This window comes from Patagioenas fasciata, chromosome 4 (genome assembly GCF_037038585.1).
Source record: "Patagioenas fasciata isolate bPatFas1 chromosome 4, bPatFas1.hap1, whole genome shotgun sequence".
Classification (NCBI taxonomy): domain Eukaryota; kingdom Metazoa; phylum Chordata; class Aves; order Columbiformes; family Columbidae; genus Patagioenas; species Patagioenas fasciata.
Genome location: NC_092523.1, coordinates 43821144 through 43842907, shown reverse-complemented (window position 1 = coordinate 43842907; position 21764 = coordinate 43821144). Strand labels below are relative to the sequence as shown.

General features: G+C 34.4%; 1 protein-coding gene across 4 annotated transcripts in view; it reads right to left on the bottom strand.

Annotated features, from left to right (window-relative positions):
• Positions 1-21764, bottom strand: part of FSTL5 (follistatin like 5) — a 309857-nt gene that overhangs the window by 6303 nt on the left and 281790 nt on the right. For all 4 annotated transcript variants that reach the window (XM_065837514.2, XM_071807741.1, XM_065837513.2 and 1 more), the window contains one exon: positions 20988-21112. In XM_065837514.2, the coding sequence (XP_065693586.1) occupies positions 20988-21112 (125 nt within the window). The remainder of the gene's footprint in view (positions 1-20987; positions 21113-21764) is intronic.

Sequence of the window (21764 nt, the reverse complement as noted above, 5' to 3'; positions counted from 1 at the left end):
ACTTCTAAGTGGTCATGCTACAGGCTACCATTGTAACCGAGGTCTTAAAAAGACAGATAAGAGCAAGTACAGACAACTAAAATACACCCTTTTGAAAAAGAATACAGGAAATCACTTTGTCAAAATACCTGTGAAAATTAAAATCAGACATAACTTTGGACCTGGGTGGGAGAGAAGATCCAAAGTGGGACACTGGAAAACCTTCACAAAGGAACTGCCCGTCCCCAGAACCAGTATGGCTGCCAAAAGTAATTTATTAGAACTAATAGGATTGTAGCAATACTATTGTTCAAATTATTCTTTCTCAGCCTGTCATATTGCCTGTAACTGTTCAGTGCCCCAGTTAAAATTCAGTAAAGCTGGACAGAGACATAAATACCCAAACAGCCAAATAATACAGATAAAAAAGAAGTGGGGGAAAAAATCATTTCAAAGCTGCCAGTCTTCTTGTATGTAAAAGGATTTGGCAAGCTGTGTGTTTGATATATTTGTTTGTCTGCCTGTCTCAGTGAGAGTTGTGTGGCTGGGTTTTGAGAAGCTGAACAAATCAAGAAAGGTCTGATTGTTCCTGTGCCTGTGAGGCTTGCCTGGCCAATTCTCAGTCCATGAGAATTGTGAGGCAGAGGTGTAAGGATGGGAAAGTAATGGAAGCTCTGGAGGGAAGATACAGAAGGGAAAATGGGAAGTGAAGAAAACTGATAAGGAAAGCTAGTACAGTAAAAAAAAAAAAAAAAAAAAAAGAATGAGAAACTTCAGGTAACTTTTGTTACCTGAAGATGAGGAAGTATTTTCCAGGTCACTAGCAGCTGAGAAGGATGATAAACTTTTTTTATAGGAACACACATCCGTCAGGTTAGATATTTTGTTCCTGATAATTTTGAAAGAGTTGACTAGTTCTTAGTATTTTAATAAATCTCAGAAAAACAGGAAAAATTGCAAAGACTGGAAGAAGAGTGTTGAAATATTCATAAGATAAAGCCAAGTACCCCAGCTAAGCTGAATATTTTGATGCATATCCCAAGGAAATAATAAAATAGATGATATAAGAACCAACTACAGAAAAATGTGAACATAATGCAGTCAACATGGGTTTATGGAAAAATGAACTTTGCGAGACAAACCTAATTTAATTTTTTTATTAGAAAACCTTGCTGAAGGTAACTGAGTATCAGAAGTACGTACCTTTCTAGTACTAAAAACTGATACCTGAAGGAAAAATAATTTCTTTGCAATCAAATGTAGCTATCAATGCAGAATCATCATTTTGCAGGGAAGTTTAGCTTCTGCTTGTTACCAAATCCGATACTTCACAAAATTTTCACAGGCAATTTGAATGTATATATGTGTCCATGACACTAAGATTGTCAATAATGACAGAAAAGTCATTATATTAGTTGCTCATTTAAGCAAAATATGTTTGAATTTAATCAAGTGTAAAGTTGAGCAACTTCACATGTGAATGAGCAATGCAAGATGAAGATATACAACAATATCCTGAAAAGTAGCAACTATGAAGGGATTTAAGGATCATAGCAGACATGCAATTCAGTATGAGATCTGAGTCTAATGAGTCAAAAAAAACCAAACCAAACCAAAAACACCCCAAACCCATAAAAACAAAACAAAACAAAACAAAACAAAACAAACCAGACAAAACAAAGCACAAAAAACCACAAACAAACAAAATTACCAAAATAACAAAAACAGAAAGAAGTAAGATATTGCAGTAGTCTCATATCTGTGTTCTACATTAGGGAGACCAAATTAAGAACATTTTATGTTGTTTTATTTCTGCCTTTCTAAAAGGGAATATTAAAAAAATATTAGGAGCAAGGAAAAATATGAAAATTATTTGAGGGATGGAGACAATGATTGTAAACAAAAGTCTGAGAGTATCACATATATTTAGCTTACAAAAAATATAACCACAACATAACTTATTTACAACACAGATAAACCTGAATGGAGAGAACATATTGTTTAGTAATGTTGTCTTTCACAAAGAAATTATAATAATGACTGCAGACTGAAATCAGACAAATTTAAATGAGAAATAGGTAACTTTTTCTAACAATGGGGACAATAAACCATTGCAACAAACTATCACAGAGGTGATGACTTTTCTTTAGTAGGAATCTCCTTGTAAAGACTATGATCTTTTTTGGAAGATTTGGCCAAACCCAAGTAGAAGTACATTTAGAAATATCAGATTCATTAGGTGAATCCCTGGATGACTGTTTGAAATGTTAAAAATCTATGGTATACACAGAAAGTCAGAGAAGATGTTCACATGGTCTCTTCTAGCCTGTGAATATATGAAAAAACAATTTTTTGGCTTTGTTCATAAAATCAAAATTGTTTCAGTACAGCAGATCTTAACTTCATACTACTCAGTCATTTCATGCTGAGATTTTAAGAAGCAGCCAAGTGTTTCAAATCTCATGACATTAACTGTGATTTTACACAATACCTTAGCTCATACAGATACACACACAAAAAAGCAGTATGCAGAGAAGTCTGTCTTTCTGCAGACCTGAGGTTTAGATGCCATTTTTAAATCTCCTGTAGAGATTTTTTTTTTAAATCTTACACTGTTTCTGATCTTAATTAATTGTGAATTTCATAAGTGAGTAACAACTTATACAACTATAACAGCTATAATTCCAGGCAGAAAGATGTTCTGAGGATGGATTGGTTGTTCCTTTGAGGTTTGTTGATCTAAATGCAGAAGATCTTGGTGGATAGGTTGGAGGGACAGTGATGGGCTACTGACACCCGCTTCAGAACATCTACCTGCTTGCACACAGCAATGATCAGCTGCAAATAAATTTTACCCCACTGTCCAATTACTGCCTTCTAACCACAAGGTGAATCTGTCCATGCTTCCTTCCTGTTCAGTATTAAGAACCTTCTCAGCATACCAGTGTCAGATTATTAACTCTGCTTTCATTGCCAGGTTGGCCTTCATCTTTCTGATGAGAAGGCAAGAACAACTGTAAAAAATAGCACTTACCAAATTTGTCAGAAAACAGTATTGCAAGTCACTAAGGTTAAAGGCAGCTTTGGATTGCACAGATTAGTAGATTAAGGGACTTGAAAATGACGTATGTAAAAAAAGAGGGTGATTTATCAGAGCTGTAACAAAATGGTCTCCTCCAGTTGTGTCTATAGGCCCAGTGTAACAGGGACATTTCACAAAATTTATATTAGTAAGAGAGTTTTGTTGGAGGTCTCAGTAAACCAAATCAGTGAGTGCATGGGCTGAACTTTCACTATTCTAATTTGTTTTTCAATTTGAAGTAAAGGAAAAATATTAAATCTGAGTAAAGAAGTCTGCACTACTGCTCTATGTTCCATGTATAGCAGAACTCAAACCCCAAAGCTACCATAATCTTGTAATTTTTCAAAAGCACTTAGTTTACTAAAATGATTAAAAAAATACAGCCATTCATAATCATGTGATGAAATTGTGTCTATTGCCTATGTACTGTTAGCCAGGTTTTTATGACTAGGCTGTTGGAAAACAACAAGTGATACTTGAGAGTACATTCACTTTTCCCAAATGATTTATAGAGAAATGGTGGTGTATTTAATGCAAAGTTTCCTCTCATATAGATTGATATGCAGAAGCTTCCCACTGTTCATTAATCCCTGATTAATATTTATGAGAATCTCAACCCTCCTGTCTCTTCTATGCAGTGAAATCATGCACAATATCAGACAGCATATAAAGGTATTTGTCAGAGTGCATATTGGGATCCTGTACAACTCAAGCTTGCAAGACATGAGACTAAATCTTCACATTTGCAATAATGTGTTTTACAGCTAATGCAAGTGAGAATCTGTAGCCTGTGGGCATATGACTCCAATTGGAGTATATGCTAGAATCGCGAAATCTGAGACTCTTTCTCTCTTCACTTACTCCATATGAATAATAAAGATTTTAATCCAAGATTTTCAACCATACATTGTGACAAATAGTTAAGAGAATAAAGAATAATAATGTTTAGCAACTCCATAGCACTTTCTGTATGAGTAGCATACTGGGTTTGGCTGGAATGGGCTTAATTTTTTTCATATCAGCCTGTATGGTGCTTTGTGATAACCCACAAGTGTTTTAGCTATTGCTGAGCAGTGTTTGCACAGCATCAAGGCCATCTCTGTTTCTCACTCTGCCCTCCCCACAAGTGGGTTGGGTGTGGGAAAGACGTTGGGAGGTGATGCAGCTGGGACAGCTGACCCTAATTGCCCAAAGGAATAGTCCATGCCACGTGATATCATGTTCAACAGTAAAATAAACTCCTTCCGAAGTAGCCATTGCTCCTTCTTATGCCATGAAGCACGAATGTTAAACTCATATTTTAAAAGGTATTAATTTTGGAAATCTTACTGGCTATTACTGTTATATATCCACATTATCACTTTCTGTAAGTTTTACTCTCTCTCATCACATCCAATTTTCATGTTATTTTTCACAAAATTTCCATCACTTAAAGTTCCACTGTTTGTGACAGGTATAAAGGGTAAAAACAAATTCTCTTTTAACACAAATCGTCACATGGTATTCAACAGGTGACTTTTGCTTATGAAAAAGTGCAAGTGCAGACTATGTTACCACAACAGGACTTATATATCTAGCTTCCTTTCACTGTCCAAATGCTTATTCCATCATTGTCCTTCAAGATGGTGAGCTGTGTTCAAACCAGATCCAATCCCCTTGCTACTGTAGGAAAATAGTTCATTATATTTTTTAAAAAGTAATGCTGGTTTTACATAAAATTCCTGTCAAGTTCTTTATCAAGTCTGTTCAGTCTAAGTAGCTTTGACTATTGCATAGCACAATGGGAATATTTTGCTTTTGAGGAACGAGCAAGAACTCCCTCTTCCCCTTAAATATCTCACTGTTCTCATATGTCTGTCACATCGGTGTTCTTTCTATCCATGCCAAAAATGCTTTAAGTGTGATTTAACAATTTAAAATGTGTACAGCTTCCTGTTCTATTTTTGTATGGGTTTGTTCCACAACAAGATGCTAGAGTTCAATACATTTATTACAAACATATTGTAGAAATATCATTAGCAGAAAGTGTTACACATTGGTAACAGTAAATTAACTTGAAAAACAGAAACTTGACTGAAATATTTAGTGACTCACCCAGTTCTATGGAAGGTTTCCTGGTTACAAGATGTCACACTTGTGTGCATAACTCCCCATCTTCATCCCAGTAGTACCTAAGTAAGATTTATCCTATTTTCTAGTATCAGGGAAAGGCTTAATGAGAACCTTAATGCCAGAAAGTCAGTAATTATTGTCTGAACTTCAGCAGTGCCACGTTTCAATATCCCTTTCCATACCTGGAAAGAGTTGACATTATTTTCAAATTAAAACTTGTAGCCATTACACAAGGAGGTTGCATATTGTCCAGTCTTCTCTGAAGGCAGTTGATATAGCCGTAGGGCAAACACTCATCTTTTGAGTTGTTGTATTTCATAGTTCATGTAAAGTTGATTAAAACTGACAAGAATTCTGCTACTGTTTTGTTACAACTATGTATAGGTGTGTAGCAAAAGATCTGTATGTGTCTAGGAAGTCCCCTGTCTTCAGACTCTTCTTCTGTTATATGAATCCTACAGGACAGAGGGAGGGATAAGAGGGGAAAAACCCCACACTGATGCAGTGCTGAGACTGTATGAAGTAGGACTCTGAGGCACCTGCAGTTTACTCACTCCCAGTCTGCCAAGTTTTAATAGAGGTTTGCATTATTTGATAGAAAAAGTGCGTGCATTACTTATAAATATGCATACATGTACATGTGTATATATAGCAGGTATAATATCTCTGTCTGCAGTTGAAATACAGAGAGAAACCTATATGCTAGGGCAATCCTCCTCTGACTGTTTTTTCTTCTAGTACCAGAAATGTATGAGTAAAAATCATTTTTGCCTCATATATTCTGGGCTTCAGTTCCAATGCTCCAAATGTTTTCACTGCTCCTCTCTGCACAACCCTATGAGGAGCCCACTGATGCTTTTACAGGTCAAATGGTAAGATCCTTGAAAGTGATGACCTCTCCTTTTCGTCTCAAGGGAAAAACATGTTCTCTCCCCTTAGGATTAAACATAAATATTTTCATGTCACAGTTGATGAATTGGGTAGTTGAATGCTCGTATTTCACTGTCATGTATCATTTAGAATAGCAGTGCTAGATCTCCTTTCCTGCAAGCATCTACATTTCTATGCATAACTGCGCATGTCTGCATATGAGTTAAACACCTAAGCTGGTATTTTTGTCACCAGACATCTAGTCCACACAGACAGAGTCTAGAGAATTTAGGATGACCAGTGCCAGAGTCCTGCACGGCATGAGTAAAATTGCCTTCTAGACTCCACTATCTCTATAGACTAGATCTCCATTAACTATAGCTGAAGATAGGCAGCTTACACGCACAGACACACCACATTCTCACACCTAAATCTAGGTGCCTACAATGTGAACCTTGCACTCACCATAAGCACCCTATCAGAATAAAAGCATAATATCCAAAACCAGTCTTACAAACATTTGCACAGATTTGGAAAACTGAAGGTGAGATGACTAACACTATAACACGATGTAAGGGCTACACTTATGCTTGAAATGTGATTGTCTACTTCTCCAAGCCATTATAATCAGGTCAGGTATCACAGAGCTGTAGAGGTTATTTAAGCTGTCCTTTATGGTCAGAAATTAAAATGGCTACTTAGAGGAGCAGCTAGCACTACTACAGGTACCTGGATAGAATGAAGAATGTTCTGTGAGTCTCCATGCAAAAGAGAGCTAAAACCAGAAAAAATGTCCCTCCCAGAATTTTACAAGATCTCTGAAGTTGGTCATCACAGGTCTCAAAGGACAGCTTTAACAGAAAACCATGAATTCACTTTGCTTTCCACAGAAAGAGTATTTTTCCAACCAAAATGATCAACTTCAATATCTTCTCAAGGCTAGGGAGTCATCAAAAAGACAAATAAAAGCTCTTCAGTCTGCTTCCATTTTTATCTTCTTAGAGTTTGCAGAGCTCTAAGAATTGCAGGCAAATCTTACAAATGAATTTTCCAAAAGCAACTTTGTCACTGTATCTCAGTGAACTACATTTTCATGTCACTACTGAAGTATTTGACATAGTCTGTTAGAACTAACACCATAGCCTACTGCAAAACATTAAGATGGAAACACATCATACAACTTTTAGTATCGCTCATTCAGACATTGTATTTGGAAATTATAACAAATATCTTTCTTGGAGTACTAAATGTAACAGAATGTGACTCATATCCACTGATTTTAAGTGCTTAGGAAATTTCCTGGTTTTAAAAGATGAATTTCAAAACTATTTCTGTTTGTGCAAACAGGAACTATGAAAACTGTACAAGGGAATGGGACGCCACGTCTCTAGTAGTTATTCAGATTGAGGGACAATACTGAGACCTGTAGCTATAAAAGTTACTGAAGATGCAATCCTATGTTGATGGGAAGTTCTAGTCAAGTATAATATGGATTAATAATGGACCAGATATTCCATACCAAGTTCCAAGCCATGTGAATTCTGACACTGCATCTTCAAAATTGTTTTTGCAAGGTACCATTATTTTCCACCCTTCAGAAAGAGCAAGCTGGTTTGCATCTCATATGCACAAAGAATAGCCAAACAAGATTCTAGAGTGGAGCTGCCAACAAGTGGTAAATTATCAACCTGGCTTCCTGAATGCTATTTTCTTCCTTTAAACAAGCCATATATGTTACTTATTAGTGCAACTGCATTTGGTATAAAAGAGGAAATATCTAAGCACTGGTTAAAAAGATGAAAAAAAAAAAAACTTAAGAAAATTATTCCTAGAAATTACACTAAATTTCACTGTACCTTGCATTTTTTTTAACCAGTGTATTAACATAAAACTGTATTTATTATTGAGTTCAAAAAGATCAACAGAATATAAGACGGTAATGATGTAAAAACTGACGTCCTCTTTTCATTTTTCTTCTAGCCCCATATCCACAGATTACCCTCATGAAGTTAATAGACAGTTTTTAAAGAGATATCTGAAATATTGGGAAGATTATATTCTCAAAACAGAAAGCAAATAAAAGAGAATTAAATGAGCTACAATCAAAATTATCTGTACAAGAAGCAAACTTCAGCATCGTTTTACAAAAGAGAAGTTTTTTAACTTGATTCAAGGAAATAATAATAAACATTATCTACTTTACCCTGAGTGAATAACATTGTGTTTAAAGCCACTCAACACTCTACACACTAGGTACCATTTTTTCAAAACTTATGCAAAAAAATCAACCAAAGAAGATAAAGCTCCATTACTACAAAGTCTGATCAAATCTGCTGACCAAATGTTTTCTGGGATATTAACAGCCCATGAACAGATTGTTAGAGGATCAAGGTAGCCCCTGATCCTATAAAAAACTTCTAGTCTGGCAACATGGGAAGGTATTACCATTTAAATAAAATTCTAAAATAGAGGTGTGCTATATACCTCTTATTTTTCTGATTAAATGAAGTTAATCACAGTAGCTCTGGAGAATCAAATATTAACAATTAAGGAAAAGAAAAAGAAAATTTTGTCTAAGAATTGTCTTCTTAGCTGTATGGCTCAGTTGTCTTCACTAGTCCTTTGAGATTTTGCCACCAGCAGAGGGAAAAAAAAATGCACTTTTCCCCACTAAGATTTTGTAATAGCTTAACATAAAACATTGGCAACCATTACTTCCTATTTATATTGATTTATTTTACTTCAAACACCGTGCATTTGTACCATTTAAATCATCACGCAATTCATTTTCCTTAAGTAATTTTAAAATACACCATTTATTTTTATTGTCATTTTCTATTACAATTACTGTAGTATATCGCATAAAGAAAATATTTACCTCTAGATAAAAAACCACACTTTTTGCTTTGGAAGTGTTTCTGATTTCACAACCCATCAGCATTGCAAGGGCATACCAGTCTTTCCTTTAGGACTTAGGAAAATTATTGTTGCCTAGAATAGTTCATTTCTGGCAGGTTGCTGAAGAAAGACCTTTCTTTAATTTCTGCAGTTCAGAAATGGTTGTTTGATGATAACAAAAGGCAAAGTGGATTTTTCCCAATAGCTATTGCTCATCAACACAAGTGGTGCCTTTCTTTTGGGTACTATAACAGTCTTTGACCTTTGAAGTCTGTTTCCCTAATTTTGTTCCTGATGCTCGTTACAACATTAAGAACACATGCTTAATATTTTTGTTTTGCATCAGAAAAGGATTTTTCCTCCTTTCTTGGTATTGAAATATAACAGCACTAAGCACAAACCATCCTCTAACTGAGGACATATGTAAATCTTGAGAAATATCTTGATAATTCTCTATTTTTGTGAGTGTTTTGGCATGTGAACATATATACTCACAAGCATCTGTAAAAGATTTTTGTGCTCTTCACCAATTTTATTTATCTACTTGTTGCAATTGCTGTAAATGAAATATTTAAAAATGCCATCTAAAAAATGAGAGAAATAACAGTTACAGCAGTAACATGTGACCGTGATAACATACCTCGGAAATACTAACATAGTAGTCCTAAGAAATAGGAATGGGGAAAAAAATGGTCAAAAAATAAGAACATTAAAAAACACAGAACAGAAGGTTGTGGGTTCACTCTTACGGAAAATTACTAATTTTTGTGTAAAACAAAATAATCACTATCAGTTGTTAGATAAATAAAAACGTTCTGATGAAGAACAGAATTCGATGGCAAATCTCATTTTCTGAAAGTACTGACTACTTTGTTATACTCTGGCTTGAGAAGAAGTTCTGGGTTTTGAAAATCTCAGGCTTCTAAGTTCTTACAGACTTGCACATGAAATGTCTCATCTGTAACTGCCCAATTATTAAAAGAAGGAAAACATTGTCTATACAATAACGGGAATTATCTGAAATTTATAAATCGTGGGAGGAAAGAGGAAAATTAATATAGAGATAAAACTTGCTTTCAATGAAAACCAATACTATTTTTATTTTTAATTGCGGATGAGGATTTACAAATACTCTTTTAGGATGAAAAATGGATGCCAGCAGGGATCTAATACATCAGAAGTCATAAATGCTTCAGAGGTTTACTTGATAATATTGTTATAAAGAAATATAGATCTTCATAGATTAATTCAGAAATGAACTTAATATTCAATTGTAAGATCTATGAAACTAACTTTTTTAGATCTATGGGAGTACATTCTTTTAGTAATGATAAACTTTCTGATTAGATCCTAAAATGTAGTGAAAAAGAAGGTTGGATACAGCAAGGGCTGAAGGGGGAAGGAAATCCCACAAAAGTCTTGCTCTGCTTCACAGAGGTGATAGCAATTGCTGAACATCACCTGAGAGGCCTGACTGAGAGGGAAATGATTCTTATAGTAAATATTCCAAGATTTCAGTGACTGATATTCACATATTTTTTCTGGAAGCACTGAAGATTTTTACTTTTTTTCAGTATTGCTTTGTACATACCTCAAAGAAGTGATCATGTTTTCTCTATTTCCACTCACACTAAGAGAATTCAGTGTAGAGAGAATTTAATTGGATGATTGAGACTCCACAATCAATGATGGCCAAACATACTAAAATTATTCTTTCCTTCTCGCTTTCTTTTCCTCTCTCAGCACATACTGACCATTACTTGGAAAAATAAGGATATCAAGAACTTCAAGACAGCCATGGGAAGAAATATCATTTCTACAAGGGCTTGAAGGAATCCTGACTAGTGCTATCTTCTTAGAAGAAATGGATCTGTTCAAATCAAACTTCGTGCTCAGAGCATGAATCTGAATAGAAAAAAAACTTCCATTCCTAGACAATAAGTGACAGAGATTGGAATGAATAAGTAAGTTTTGAGTAGTAGTACGCTTTCAGTAATGGACAAAAATGGAAGCATAATTTCTGAGTTTATCCCACATCATATTTAATCAGATTAGCTTTAGACTCAAACAAATGAGTGCCACAAATTTGAGGCTGCTGAGCTAAAGTGAAGGACATTGTAAATACCATCAACAAAATTCTCATTACTATTGTGATAGTTTTCACTTGGGAAAAAAAAAATCACAAGTGATACAATCTTTGAAACCCTTATTTGTGAGAGACACTTTATGTAAGTTGTCTTCTGCAACTCAGCTAGATAAATCATGTAAGTGCTTACAAGAGAAACCTAAAAATTTCTTAACTAAAGTCTCATATTGATAACAAAAATTGTATACTAGCTGAATCCCTTCAAAAATTTTATTATTATTCATGATTTCTATTTCTTTTTTTTTTTTGTTGTTGTTGTTGTTATTTTTTTAGAAATTTTATTGTATTACTATTTCAGTTTAAGATTTTACTTGCAGAGCATTTAAGTTATACATCATGAAAGATCCAGAGGAAAGAAATGGGCTGTCATCCCAAATTCATATTGAAGAATATCTTCAAATGACCCAAGTGTAAAGAACAACTGGGAAAATGATTAGAGTGTTCACAAGAAAACAATCCAAGGAATTTTAAGACAAAGTGCCTTAATTTCTAGATTTTAAGAATCCAGGAATGTATGAAACTGTTTGCATTATATCATAAAGGAACTTTTCCTCAGCAAAAGTTTATTTGTAATGTTAACAGCAAAAGCGTTTTTTCTTTCCTGTACTCTCTAGGGAAGGAGAGCTAGCAATTTAATAAATAGAAAAAAATTCACTTCATTTTTAAAGCAATAAAAGTCAAAGAAAGGGCTAGCTACACACACAAAGTGAACAAATGACATTCCTAAAGATGGTCCTAAATGTCAGTGCAAGGTAGGATAGGATTAAAAAGATCTGACACTGCAGAAAATGAGGTAACATTAAGGTGGGCAGATGTCATATGGAATGCACAGCCAAATTCATCTATGCCAAAAGAAGTAGTTCAGTACCAGTAGAAAATGAATAATGAGGTAGAGGTAAGGACTACAAAGGTGATAAATTACCTATATCAAAACAGTGTCAAAAGATCTTTTTCTTCATTTAAAAAAATGAAGTTCATATACTGTTGCAGCTGGGGATATGCAAATACACAAAAGAACATATACTGAACTTTAACACAGCTCTTTTATCTGTTTGGGTTTTTTGGGGGTTTTTTTGTTGGTTTTTTTTTTTTTTTTTTTGTTTGTTTGTTTGTTCGTTTTTGGGGTTTTTTTTTACTAGTGACCCAAATTAAGGAAATGCTAGGCTGAACCCAAAAAATATTTTTTGTTTGTAAAAAATATGATAAAATAAGGGATTGGGCACATAAAAACATGAGAGATGACACTTGTGTTGAAAATGTATTATTATAATGGAAAAAATGAACAAAAAAACCACACAAACAAAAGCAAAACAAAAAAAGAAAGCAAAACCCCACCACCAACAAACAGGCACATCATACCAAGTTGCTATGTTCTAATTTGTAGATAATACAGGGGAGTGAGGGTTGGGAGTGGTGGCTCTGTTAAGATAGAAGTTTGGATATTTAATCCACAAGAAAATGTTGCTAACAGACAGTTGGGAACCCATTAAAGGAATGCAGAAGAAATTGTCCATCCCTGTAGTTTCGGAAGCTTCCTTAAAGTCTTTGATTCATATGACCACATAAGCATCTCAGTTTTACCAAAAATTAAATTTGTAACATAACATCAAATAAGAAAGCTTAAATGTAAAGAGTAAAAATCTACTCTAAATGCTTAAAAATAGAAATCTACAAATGAAAGTTTTCAAACAAATTTTCACTACTTCAGGGTCACAGATCTAAAACACAGCACCACTGTAGCTGCTATCAAGGAAATTAACTCCAGCCAAGCCAGACGCAGCACAATTTTTTAAAAATAATTGTGGTCTGGTAGTTTGTTAGCAAACATACATAAAAAATGGTTAATTACATAATTTTAAGATTGCTACAAAGCTAATAGATGAATCTTTATACTTTGGTTTATTTGGAAAACCATTGAGTAATTAAGACAGCACTAAGATAATTTCTAATCACTGGCTACAACAAATTATGTGCCATAATTGCAGGGATTAGTTTCTTCTTATAGTTGATTACATTTTTATACATTTCATTGTGTCATGTCTTTTCACATACTGATACATGCTGAATTTGAAAAGCAGATATGTACTAGGAGACAGGTACAAAGGCTATTTATTTATAATAATGGTTGATTTGGTCACTTCAGAGAGACAAATCGTATTACCCTAAAGGTAAGTATTCTCGTAATGACTTCTGAAGACACGAAAGGGAAAAAACTTACAGTGTAAAAAACATATATAGTTTAAGAAAACTCCCCTTTGCTTCAGTAGAGTCAACTAGATTTACACCAGTTTCTGGCCATTTTGTGAGCTAATGGAGAAAGACAAGTAGAACATAAGGAATTTTACTTTTCTAATGGTATGGTTTTATAGTGGTACAAAGGCTGGCTGCTATCCCATGTTTTAGGCAACATCTGAAGGAAATTTTTTTTTCTAAATGGCCACAGTGAAGTGGAAATGCTTTTGATTTTTTTTTTTTTTCTGTTGACAGTTGACATTTTCAGTTAGAGAGCTTTGTCAAGTTTTACTCAAGTTATGTGAGAGGAAAAGATCTGGACCATGAGTTGAATAAATTGGTCAAGCAGCATTTGTATTGTATTGTCAGCTGACATGGGAAAAAAAGCATGAAGGATAACTGATTCCAGAAACAAGATAGTTTTCAAAACTGATTTCTTACATATATGTGTATGCGTGCATACGTACATATACATTGCATGAAACAATTACAGTTTTCAGTGCATTGTAAAGAATATTTTTATTTTAGCTAAATTTAAATGTGCAATTAAGTATTAATTCTATTTCATAACACTGAGCTGAAAATGAACTTTAAAATTAAAAATATTTTCTCCATGAATTCCAAAATTATCTGGATTAAAAGACGTTATATACACCTCAGAACATAAGGTCTTTGCCAGATTTCAGTGACAGCAAATCTTAACTGTATTTGTGGAGTGCTGGCAGTTACTTCATAATTTCTTTAGGTGCTTTTCCGCAGACACAGTTGGGAATCGTTACTGCCTAGTACATTTTAAAGCCTAAAAACACAGGTCATTTTGAGTCAGAGTATCAGTGTGGAGCTGAAGGAGCATACAGATGAAGCATCACTATAGGCACATAGCATATTTTGTATGTATGTAAATGACAGGGAGTTTCCTAGTTTGAAGACATGTTGTGGTTACATTTATGTACTCTTAGGTTTTTGGGTGGGGACATGTAAACAGAGGAGGAATGAAGTGAAGAATATAGGTCTGATACACTAAAGAGTACCTGCATATTTTCTAGAGAGGCACTTATTTCAACAGTACTTGCTGCTGCCAGTGGTGGTAGTTGAACAAAGTAAGGTTCAGAGCATTTAAACTGTCTGAACTGAATCTCTCAGTCTTTCATTCTTCATATTCCCTCTGGAAGAAATACGCTGTAAAATTCACTAGTTAAAGAAAAAAGAAATCTGAAAAAGACTTTCTACTGTTTCTCCTCCATCTTTCCCAGAAATTCCTATGAGATTATTTTTCAAAAGCAACACATTTATGTACCACAAGGGTTCTTCTTTTGGGAGGCAAATACACAAAGAAGAGTGACTACAAGGTTTCCATTTGGCACTACTCTCACAAAACCACAGTTTACAGAGTGGGACACTGCAGAGGGAACCTCTAACCCAGATGGACCTCCTTTGTGTGCTGACAGATTCCACAATCACCATCACAAATTGCAGTTACTTTCTAGATAGTCTCTGCTTGCCCTGGAACTACTGTGCTTCCTTCTTCAATTCCTCAAACTTTCAATTTCTTTCCCTTCTACCACTATATATGTTTATAGCTTGATGACTAAGAAATGTTTCATACATTCCATTTCCTTAATGTGCCTTGTCAATTAAGTTTGTAAAATATTAAATTACCCCTTATGTTTGAGCTAGATAATATTGTCTACATGAAACATTCAACCTCAAAATTAATTCTACCTTTTCTGTTGATGCTTTGTCTACAGTTGACTCATCATTTGACACTTCCATTGTTTGATTTACAAACCACTGAACAGAAAGTTCTTTCTGATTACGTAGGAATTTGGAAGCAAAATAATACTTTGTTTGCTTATTTGCACAGAAATACTGAAAATGTTCTCACAGACCTTCACCTACTTCACACCTCTGTAGGGGCTTAAACTCTGGAATGAAGTGTGAATTTACTGAATCACCACCCCACATGGGTTTCATTTAAGAAGGTTCACAGGAATGCATTGGCAGCACATTCCAATTACCTCAAAGAAAATCTTTGATTTTGGACTGTTTTGTGAAAATGAATAAGTGTGATTTTAGAAAGACTGCTTCCCCTATTACCATGCACAACAGAGAAATAAAAAAGATTAAAAAAACCTCAAACTGAGAATATTTTAACAGTATTCAGATCCTGAGCCACCTCACTAGCAAGCTGACTGCTCATTCTTCCACTTGTTAGGTCAGGTAACTATAAGACATTTAAAGTACATGCTAAAAGATTAAAACATCTAAGAAGTTAGAGTAACTCCATTACAGTGAGATCATTTAATATTGCTTTTGAAACATTTTACAGCAGTGTAATGATAGACCTTAATTTATTCCAATTATCTTTTGTTCACTTCAATTTATGAACAGTGGAGCTGAAATAATCTGCCCTTTTGCTCCTTAGGCTTCCAAGAATGTATTTTCATGAGTATTGTACAAGTCATCTTTTTGCAGCTATCACAGATACTAATTGCAAACGTCTATTTTACGATAAGGAATGGTATTTAGCAGATAATTAAGGAGAAGATCATTGCTTGCTCTGAACTGCTTTGGCACAAAAAATAGTTCACTGAATAAAATTTTCTTCTCAGGAAATATATAAGGCCAAATGTTGAAAATACATATACACAGTTCCTAAAGGTGCATCTACAAAATTAATAGTCTTTGTATACATTTGCCTAAGTAGCAACTGAAAAAACAACCTTGGGATTTGTAGCATTTATTACAGATGAATAGATCTCATACTTTCTACTTTTGTGGCCCCAGTGTCTGATAACTTTTCAACACAACTGGAGGGAGAGGGAAGTTTTGTTTTTCAAGTTGTGTGCACTGAAAACACGGGCATGATGGTGTGAATGAAAACAATGCTTTACCTTAATTCATTCTCTTGGTATAATTCAACAGATACTGGCAGCAAGTGCATGTCAGAGGTAAAATAAAGCCCGTGATGAAGGCAGAACAGGCTTTTTTCAAGACATGCAAGATGAACATATAATTTCTTCCCCTTGCAATCTTCTGACTTTGAACAGCAAGCCTGGGCGCACTTCTCTAAGGGTTCCTTCTGTACATAATTATTAGCGTTTTGTGCCACAGCCTCTTTTTCATTACTAAGAATTTCTATGCATTGCACTACAACAAGCTGGCACAGAAAACTCATGAAAAGCCACAGGAAACTGACCTCTGAGCTCTAAGCTTCCATCTTAAAAGTTTTGTGAGAAAAAGAAGGAATTTTATTTCCATCATGAAGGAATGCTTAAAGGCATGATACCATCCCTCTCTTAGAGTCAGTAGGTGAGCTAGTCTTGTCTCAAAACCACATAGAAATTCTAGAATTAAGTCACATACATTTTTAGAGCTTTATCATGGGGTGCCAATCTGATCTTCCTGCAGCTGAGGGCCTCTATGTACAAACAGGGATTTGCTATCTGGAAACATCATTGGAGTGCTGTACAAATTATTAGGAGAGAATTAGTGGACTTCTACTAAAACTAATATATTAATATATTGTCTTTATAATTTTTTTTTTTTTCCCAATAGATATATTTCTAAACGGTTAGCAGTTACACCAACATTACAACTGAAACTTTCCTTGGTTTCTAGCGATGTTTGGCTGCACCAAAATATTTCTCCTTCATCTCCACAGTGGAGGGAAAGAGTTTTTCTGGAACACAAAAGAGGAAGATACCTCACCACACCCCCAGAACTAACCAATGGTACTGCACACCTGTCACACTTCTCACACAAAAATGACAAATCTTCTTTTCTTGTCCTCTTCTGTATACACATCAACTATTCACCAATTATAAAAGAGGGTTTAAAAATAACAGAATTAGTCCATTCTTCCTCCACTTATTTTGGCTCATGTCTACTTTGTTTGCCTATCTGCTGCTCTGAAGGTTCATCATAGTTGTATAGAGCACGAATGTTATCCTGGCTGGTCATCAAACCAAAAAGTTATTTGCCCTGATTCCTGATGTCCTGTGTGTACAACCAAACATTGCCTCAGCAGGAAAAGTCTGGGAAAAGTTTTGTTGTGTTTTTTTTTTCTTGGCATCAGTTACTGTTTACCTGAGACTAAAATTTTATTACGTATTCAAATGTGTGATCTGGGGGGAAGCTTGTCCTAAATTATCTGCTCACCAAGAAAGCATTAAAATGCATAGTTTTCTTTTTTAATAACAGACAGTCCATTTCCATTTTCATATATAAAAATAACCCACCTAGGTAAACGTATAGTTGCATGACTTCTGGACTAAAATTAATGTGCAGTAAGTTATAAATACATTCTTAAGTATTATTACCCATTAACATTTCAGATATTAAAGGGAAAAAAATAATGACCAACAATAGCTTTAAATTCTTCACCATTATTTCTGTTCCTACATGTCAACAAACATACCTATCTTTACTGTCTGTCCTTTATTCTTTACACTGATTAAAGAATAACTAATTGGACAGAATATGCAGTAGATGGTAATATACCGTAGGTGTTGGTAGATCATTTATGTTAACTGTATTACAAAACACTTTTAAGTGGTAAGCCTTTTTTGCTTAGAAATGCCTTTATTCAGAAGAAAGTTTGGTTCTGAATGCTAATTTGGTAAGTCATGCACACTCTGTCTTCTGCCCCATCATTCAAAATTTTAGTTTACAGGTGACAAACACACCCAGCTACAGAAACCCTTCTGTTTTCTGGAAGGGGCTGGTGTTTCATGGTCAAAGGGAACTGACTTTATGTAACAAAGAGTGAATAGGGCTCCTGAGCAGTTAATTGTACCAGCCAACTCAGTCAGTGGGGTTATTTCCCTTGTAGCTGTTTTTTGCTATTCACACTCATAAAATGCTCCCCTGGTTGGTATATACACTGAAGAATAATAACCTCAAGCTTTAACTTTGTTGCCTAACATCCTTAACGAACATCTGCTGTTATTGAGCATTTGTATTGTTGACTGGTTACACGTTACATTTAATAGATGGTTTTCCTATATCACGACTAATTTGCTAAATACAGTTAATTTAAAATCTCTCCTAACACACTGCTCACATAGTTCATTTTTACTTAAGCAAAAAAAAAAACCCCAAAGTACTTGAAGGCCGGACATTTTATATAAAGCAAATTCTTTAATGACTAACTTCACATAAATAGCTCTTGAAAGAATACATTAAAAATTAAAATACAGTATTTGTCTACTTAGTGTGTGGGTTTTTTTTCTTTTCTAGAAAAGGCATTCAGAATTCAATAGCATTTCAGAAAACTAAAATAAGATTCTTTGAGTTTCAAGTAAGCTCATGAGCAGGTAAAAACAAATAATTGCTGCTGAACTAATTTTATTTGATAAAATCCCCAAATCTCCAGGTTTAGCATTGGAAAAATTACTACAGGGTTTTTGTCAGACTTCAGAAATTTTCTTTTGGCATGTGAATGTAAAAACAAGAAAAAAAAGTCACAAGATAATTACACTAAACCTCAATTGACATATTTGTTTATTTTATCTCTGCAGTCACTTGTGCAATTTTATTCTTTCACTGTTCAATTGGATTTCATATTCCTCTGTTATGTATGTGCTTTTTCTTTTATTCTTTAATTCTCTTTTGTCTTAAGTTGCACATAGGACAGGTGAAATGACTCATCAGCTGAAGGTAGCTGTGACTCACCCTGCAAAGCAGAAAGCACCTACTTGACCTATTTAGCCAAAATATCATCTTAAAATTATTTGAGTTAGATGAGTTCCTCACTAGCTTTGGACTGCACCTATTTTTCTCTTCCCAATCCTGGATCCCCTCCTTGTACAATGTTTATCCTTATTCATATTTTTCTTCTCTTATTTACATGAAAATTAATGTATCCAAATGTCAATTCTGTTGGGGTAGAGCCTCTAGTACTTGATAGTTTATGAAGCACTAACTTTTTCTCTCTCAAGGCAAATTTGCTCCAAACATTGCAGAATTATTTAATGTTTATCTAAGGCTGAGCATTAGGACTGCACGTTACTTCAGGGACACAATGTGCATTTATCTACTCGATTCAAGAAATGTGGCAGTAATGGTACTTAGAGTCAATTTACTATTCAGCTATATTAATTTATACTTTCCTTTTTAAATTGTATATGGCTGATTGCTAATTTACTTGTTAGTTAAGAGCTTTATAGAAAATTTTAAAAAATTATCTTTCATCAACTATTTCTCTTAGAGAAGCCAAATGTTTTTTGATAAAGAAGACCAGATACCTAACAGGCACACAGAGAGTAAATTCTGGAATAAATTGTAAAATCACCCTAAATTGCATGTTTTCAGGTTTAAAAGACTAACATTCACTACAATCAGAAATTATCTCTTTTTTTTAACAGAGATGCATATTTATAAATGTGACTTGAGATTTTAGCTAAAAGTGAATTATGATGTTTCATAATTGTAGGACATTTAAGATCATCCTAATGAAAGCATTTCTATGGAAACTTGAATTTAGAAAAGGAGAATAAACAACTGAGTTAGTTATTTGCAGAGGTGTTTTGAACTTTTGAGCTGAAATAGGTCTGTGTCACCTTGCAAAGAACCTAACAGTCTTACACATAAGAAACGTTAATACATAGTAATGCAATATTCAGATGCACAAGTCCTAAACTGCGGAGTCTTTCAGTCCCTACAGGTACAAATGTTACAGAAAATATTAAAAGAAAATGATATTTCACATTTCTACTAATGTATTTTGAGGAAGAAAGAGATTTTAATTTAAGAGGCCTTGGGGAGATCTTGTAAAGATTTCTGTTTTACTCCTCTGTTAAAAGTTGCCCTCTTTTTCTCACACTCTCTGTCTATGTGCCACATCCTTTAAAATCCAAATGGTCACTTTGTCCCATTCCTCCATACTTAGAGTATTTCTATCACAGCCAGAACTTGTCTGTTCTTTGGACAAACATAAAGACAATCCTACGTTCACTGAGAGAAAAAACTAAGGTGTCAAGAATTTACAGTGTTTCCTGGCATGGATTATAACATGAACCCTTTTTACACCATATACTCAGCACCCATGAAGCATGACCAATTTTATTCACGTGTGTAAACGGAGTTCATGTCATATAGTCTGTCAGGGTTTGTTTTAAAAGCAGAGATTGATGAAAAAAATGGTAGAAAGAACTGAATAAGGAGGAGAAGCTAGTTCATAAAGAGTTATGTCATATCACAATTCCTGTTAAAACTCCAAAAGTGCTTTTTTCTGGTCTGTAATCAAGAGAATAACTCCAATACAACATACATCTAACACAACATGGCAACTACTATATATAGCAACCATTATTTACAAATTAAGATTTATGACACTAAGTTAGGAATTATCTTAATATTACAGTTATAAATTCCTCAAGAAAACCCCAGATGGTATTACATCTCAGTTTTAGTATGTAGAGCAGTGGAACTTTCGAACATTTGGTGAGACAAGGAAGAAAAACTCTAAAAATAAAAAATTCTGATATCTACTTTGTTTCCAATAAAACTCAAATTCACATTTATTTTGCTTATGAAGAAGTGTGTTCCAAAGCAATACTGAAGTAGGTTGTATGGTCTCAGATTTTTAAGGTTTTTAAATTATATTTTCTTTGGAGACAATGTAATAATTCAATTGGAGTTAATTATAATTCAGCTAAAACTTACCTAATATGGGTAATGATGAGGGTTGTAGTTGGAATGAAGAAGTCATCCACTCTATCAAATTGCTTTCCCACTGGCTGAGTATGGATTGTGTGATGAGAAACACTCCCACTGGCTTGTGTTATCACCTACATAAAATAACACCATTATACACTCAAGAAATACATTTCAAAATTTATTCTTCACCCAAATAATAAAGTATTGCCTCTGTATTCCATCTCTTGTATTATCCTTCAGTTACCAAGAAAAAGAACACAAATGACAGTGAATAAAGCTGATCAGCATTACAGATTTCAGACAATTGTCACAAACCTGACCTCTTAATCTTCATATTTACTTCCCCACCCCACCTTTTCCCCCACCATTGTCTATATTTTTTCATTTACCTTACTAAAGCTTCTAGCAGCTCTCAGTGCAAATTAAGTTGTGGGGTTTTTTTGTTTTGTTTGTTTTTTGTTTGTTTTGTTGTTGTTTTTAGGGTTTTTTTTCTTTGTTTGTTTACACAAATCATAGAATGAGGTTAAATTTCTCAAGCACTTCAGCCAGAGTGAAAAGTTAAGATTTTATCAGCTGTTCCACAGGATGCTATAGCTATGCTTATTCCCAGTTCTTGTCAATCATGAGATAATTCAACAAAGCACAGACACATTTCAGAAGAGCAAAATGATTTGAGTTTACACATTCCTTCAGCTGTTACACACCAATTTTCCTCAAATCTCCAAATCTTGGACCTTCTCTGAAGTACATGTTTATGGGTGAATAAAAGAAAATTCCATGTAG